We start from the raw sequence: 4,652 nt of genomic DNA, 5'->3' as shown, positions 1-4,652 counted from the left end.
CCCTCCCCGCTTACCGAAAGTGCTTTAGCTCTGACAACGCAGCCTTCATGCTTGGCATCAAAGTATTGGTCGAGGGCCAACTTCGCTGCTAACACGTCGGTTGCGATGCCTGTCCCAAGAGCCTCATCTAGTTTGTTAACTAAATCCCGCTCTGTTTTCTTACGTTCTACAGCTAGAGCCTTACTAAACCTAATTGATTCTGCTCTAATTGCCCGCTTCAGGGCGAACCACCAGTTGTTGTTGATGATTGCCCCGGTTAAAGCCCTCTTAACTAATAAACTAATCCGGTCTCTGTAGGCTTTGCACGCCGTTGTCGACGTGAATTAGTTTAAACTCTCTGTGTAAATGTTTTTCTTTCACTCCACGTAAATTTGTTTTTCCTCGTCGCTACTGTTTTTGGCGGTCTTTTGCCACTGTTGTATCTATCCTTTGACGATGGTTGTTGCTCTGACAGATATTGCTATGTTCTGAAGTCGTCAATAGAATGGTTCTATGTGGCACTGTATGACCCCCAGTCGTACAGTGTTATTATTCTCAATAGGTTGGATCGTTATAATGTCCCCTCAGTATCACAGTATAATTACTATATCAGCACAGACACGACTATCAACACAGTCTCCACGTATCTCGACCTTCCGACCTTTCTCTTGTCGATCGGTTACTGGTCAATTTATGATAGCTTGCTACTACCACTTTTTACCGGGAGGGGTGTACAGTTTCACTATTCAACAAATTTTGTGTTACTTGAAAGAATGCAAATCGTAGAAATTTTATGTGGCAATGGAGATGATCTTCAAATATCATCTAATATATATAGCCAGATGCTCTGTAGTCGGTGACGCAGTTACCAGGCAAGGTACAGTCACGTAATATAATTTACTCTACTTTCATACATATTTAAAAGGACCGTAGATTGGCGTAATCAGTAGATTGTCGGACACAAATCTAGTCTCACATCACAGTAAGGGTCAATGATTAACGATGAGTTTGGCGCTAAGCAAATGCTAACAGAGCTACAAACACAGCATGCATCGCAGACAGAGATATTAATTTACCAGTTCAGCGAAATAAATCCGCATAAACAAATTTATTAAGCAACAATGGGGTTAAAGAGTATTTCAGTAGTCAAAAGATTTGTTCATTGAATAAGATTGAATGTTAGTTATGCATTTGTGTATGTGTGTGTTTGTGTGTGTGTGTGTGTGTGTGTGTGTGTGTGTGTGTGTGTGTGTGTGTGTGTGTGTGTGTGTGTGTGTGTGTGTGTGTGTGTGTGTGTGTGTGTGTGTGTGTGTGTGTGTGTGTGTGCGTGCGTGCGTGCGTGCGTGTGTAGAATAAAGGAAATGTTAGTTTCCCAAGTGGGCGTAAGTACAATACTTGAATCGGTAACTGTTCCTTCCGTCTGAGAATATTTTTGCTAGCTTAGTCTAAAAGAAGCAAATGTTTCTTTCAATGTCGGGTGACATATATTGCTGGAGTATACTATAACGTTCTCAACATTAATAGTTACCAATTGTTACAGACATTATTTTTCAGTATGTGAGCTTTTAAAATAATAAAGTACAATTAGCGTGAAGTAACATCGACATGAAATTCTACAATAGGGTGTAATACTTTCAAGTATTATTAAGGTAGCGAGGGGACAGACTCGTTAGCGCACCAGACAAAATGTTTAGCGGCATTTCGTCCGTCTTTACTTTCTGAGTTCAAATTCCGCTGAGGTCGACTTTGCATTTCATCTTCTCGGACTCGATGAAATATGTATCAGTTGAGTTCTGTGTCAATATAATCAATTAGTCCTATTGCCTCAAAATTGTTGGCCTTGTGCCTATAATAGAAAATATTATTGTTATTAAAGTGGTGAGCTGGCAGAATCGTTAGCAGGCTGGGCAAAATGCTTAGCGGCATTTCTTCCGTCTTTACGTTCTGTGTTCAGATTCCTCCAAGGTCGACTTTGCTTTTCATCTTTTCGGGCTCGATAGATAAGTATCAGATGTAATCGACTAGCCTCCTCCCACAAAATTTTAGGTCTTGAGTTATCAGCATCATTGTTTTTCGTATGCAAAATACATGAACGAGTGTTAATTTGGTACAATACTTCTTATACTCTTGTCTCTCCCCTTACAGTGTTTCGTGACATTAACGCTGGAACGAAGGGAAGTGAATGACGAAATACGGAGAGCGTCAAAGAAAATGCTTGTGGTGCTACGTCCCTCGGAAATCTATAAAATAAGCACATCTAATATATAGCAATCTATGTTAGTGATTCACATTCACCCAAAATATATGTCCTTTATCAATGCTAGGAGCCATTGCTGTTGCTATAATAGGGTTAACGCTTTAACACGAGAGAATCTACTCCATTGTATTCATGAGATTATTTGCTATCTGTGGGAGATTATAAATTTTATACGTGTGACTGCTGCGTAATAATTAATTATTTTATAATAATCTATGATTTATAAACCTATATCGATAAAGATTTCTGTCATAAACACAAGTTCAAATCTTTTTTGATCATATTGACCCCAGTAGTTGATTGATCATTAAATCATCGACCTCAAAACGATGAAAAGCAGAGCAAGACAAAACTAAATGTCGCAGGGTATTTCTCTGACGCTCTACCAATTCTGCAAATCTGCTATCACATATCTAAAATAATATTTGATTTCATATTATAACAAACGATATTAAATAAGATGAATTTGAGACAGAAATAAATCACATAACGATCCTGTCGCTTGTTTTGTAAATCCACGCTTTTCAATGCTGCACCAAACTAAATTTAGAATGAAAAGTCAAAAAATGAGATTCAAAGAAACTAGTGATGGTCTGTTTCGCTAAAATGAAGCGGGCGACCACATTACCGATTAGTACCTGTCAATAAGGTATATATAAAAAATCACACACTACTGAATAATCAGTTTTGTTGTAGACAGTATCGTATTTATAATACTCGAGGGAGGTCATAAAACAATGTATTTAAGCATGTTAATTTACTCCAACGTAAATAGCATTCAGTTTTCAAAATAAACAGAAAAAAATAGGTGTAAGTAAAAGAAAAAAGATAGACAACAAAAGAACTTATTTGTAAGTTGTAATAATATTTATTTATTTATTTATAACATCTAAAATGGAATGTTCGTTTTTGTTATTAAGGAATTGTAGTTCTACATGAATTAGAACTATGATGTATCTAATTTACTTGTGGCAAGTGTATGCGTGAATGTATGTGTCCTTAGGTACATATTCACAGGTGCTTGAGTAACTAATTTTATCATCATTTGTGCAGTATAAACTGCACAGACAATGATGAAAACGCCGAAAAAAATTTTGATTATAAGTTAGTTTGATTGTTGGTAACATAAATTTCTGACCGTCCCGCAGTCAGATAGAAGATGGTCAGCGCATAAATAAAAAGAAATAAATTAAACAGAAACAAACTTTAATTACTGCTACGGTACCCCTTGCACATAGCCCTGAATTTGAAAGGCGTATTGTGAGCTTTGTATAACAATTGATTGTAAGATGGGACATTGTAAATGTATCTGTTGTAAGGTTGGCTGCTGATTGAATGCAGTAATTGAGGTTGTGGCCAAATATTACCACCTACATTCACTAAGAATACTTTACTGCCTTCATTCTTAAGCTTTTCACTTTCTTCTAATACTTCTTGTGTAATCGAGGTTACTGAAGGATCGACAAACAAAACAGCTGTGTTCTTTTTCGAAGTAATCGGTTTATCATTTACTTCCTTTTCTTTTCTCATCTCACGTATAACATTCGCTAAGCCGGGAACTTCTATATTAACGCTGTTTCTTGTTTCCAAGTAGGATTTTCCGATTAATGAAGTCACAGGAACATTGAAGGTAACCGGACATTGGGCAAACGACACAACTCTGAAATTTCCATATCCAGTGTACGGCAACATAGTATTGATAAACTGTGTAATCATGTTGGCTCTGTAGCTTCCCATGGAGATTAGGTCATATCCAAATACAATAGATGCTGTGGAATAATAAAAAAAATACAAATATAATAAATACCACGGGTGTTTTAAAATAAATTAAATCTAAATCATTAAAATTATGTGTGTGTGTGTGTGCGTGTGTGTGTGTGTGTGTGAGTGTAAATTAATTTATATAATTAAAAAATGTTCTGCCTTGTCAGTTATTATTGTCGTAATTGTGATTATTTTTATTGCTGTTGACACTACAAGAGTAGTAATAGTAGTAGTAGTAGTAGTAGTAGTAGTAGTAGTAGTAGTAGTAGTAGTAGTAGTAGTAGTAGTAGTAGTAGTTGTGCCCTCATTTTTCTTCCACGCGTTATCAAGTTATCATCGTTGTATTCATCTCGATGGGGATTTACAATAGACTGTTCCCTTAATCTTTACATATGTAGCAGGAGAAATTTTTATACATATTTTAACTTAATTGTTTGAGAACCATATTTGACGCTCAATGTAGACAGTGTATTAGACAAAAATGTTCATGCTTTGTTGTTGTTGTTGGTTAGCTGTTCTCAGTCAACCTGCATTGAACGATCTTATGGTGACAATTATTTCATCTACGACTATCCATGTGGGCATGCAAAGACACATACATGTACATACATACATACATATATACACATATATATATATATATATATATATA

General features: G+C 36.1%; 1 protein-coding gene across 1 annotated transcript in view; it reads right to left on the bottom strand.

The window, feature by feature from the left end:
- Nucleotides 1-3,081: 3,081 nt before the first annotated feature.
- Nucleotides 3,082-4,652, bottom strand: part of LOC106869977 (collagen alpha-1(XII) chain) — a 5,153-nt gene continuing 3,582 nt past the window's right edge. Inside the window, exon 5 of the mRNA XM_014915925.2 lies at nucleotides 3,082-4,005. Within this exon, the coding sequence (XP_014771411.1) occupies nucleotides 3,443-4,005 (563 nt within the window). The 3' untranslated portion in view covers nucleotides 3,082-3,442. The remainder of the gene's footprint in view (nucleotides 4,006-4,652) is intronic.

Source organism: Octopus bimaculoides, chromosome 4, assembly GCF_001194135.2.
Source record: "Octopus bimaculoides isolate UCB-OBI-ISO-001 chromosome 4, ASM119413v2, whole genome shotgun sequence".
Taxonomy (NCBI): Eukaryota; Metazoa; Mollusca; class Cephalopoda; order Octopoda; family Octopodidae; genus Octopus; species Octopus bimaculoides.
This window is presented reverse-complemented; position numbering and strand designations above follow the sequence as displayed.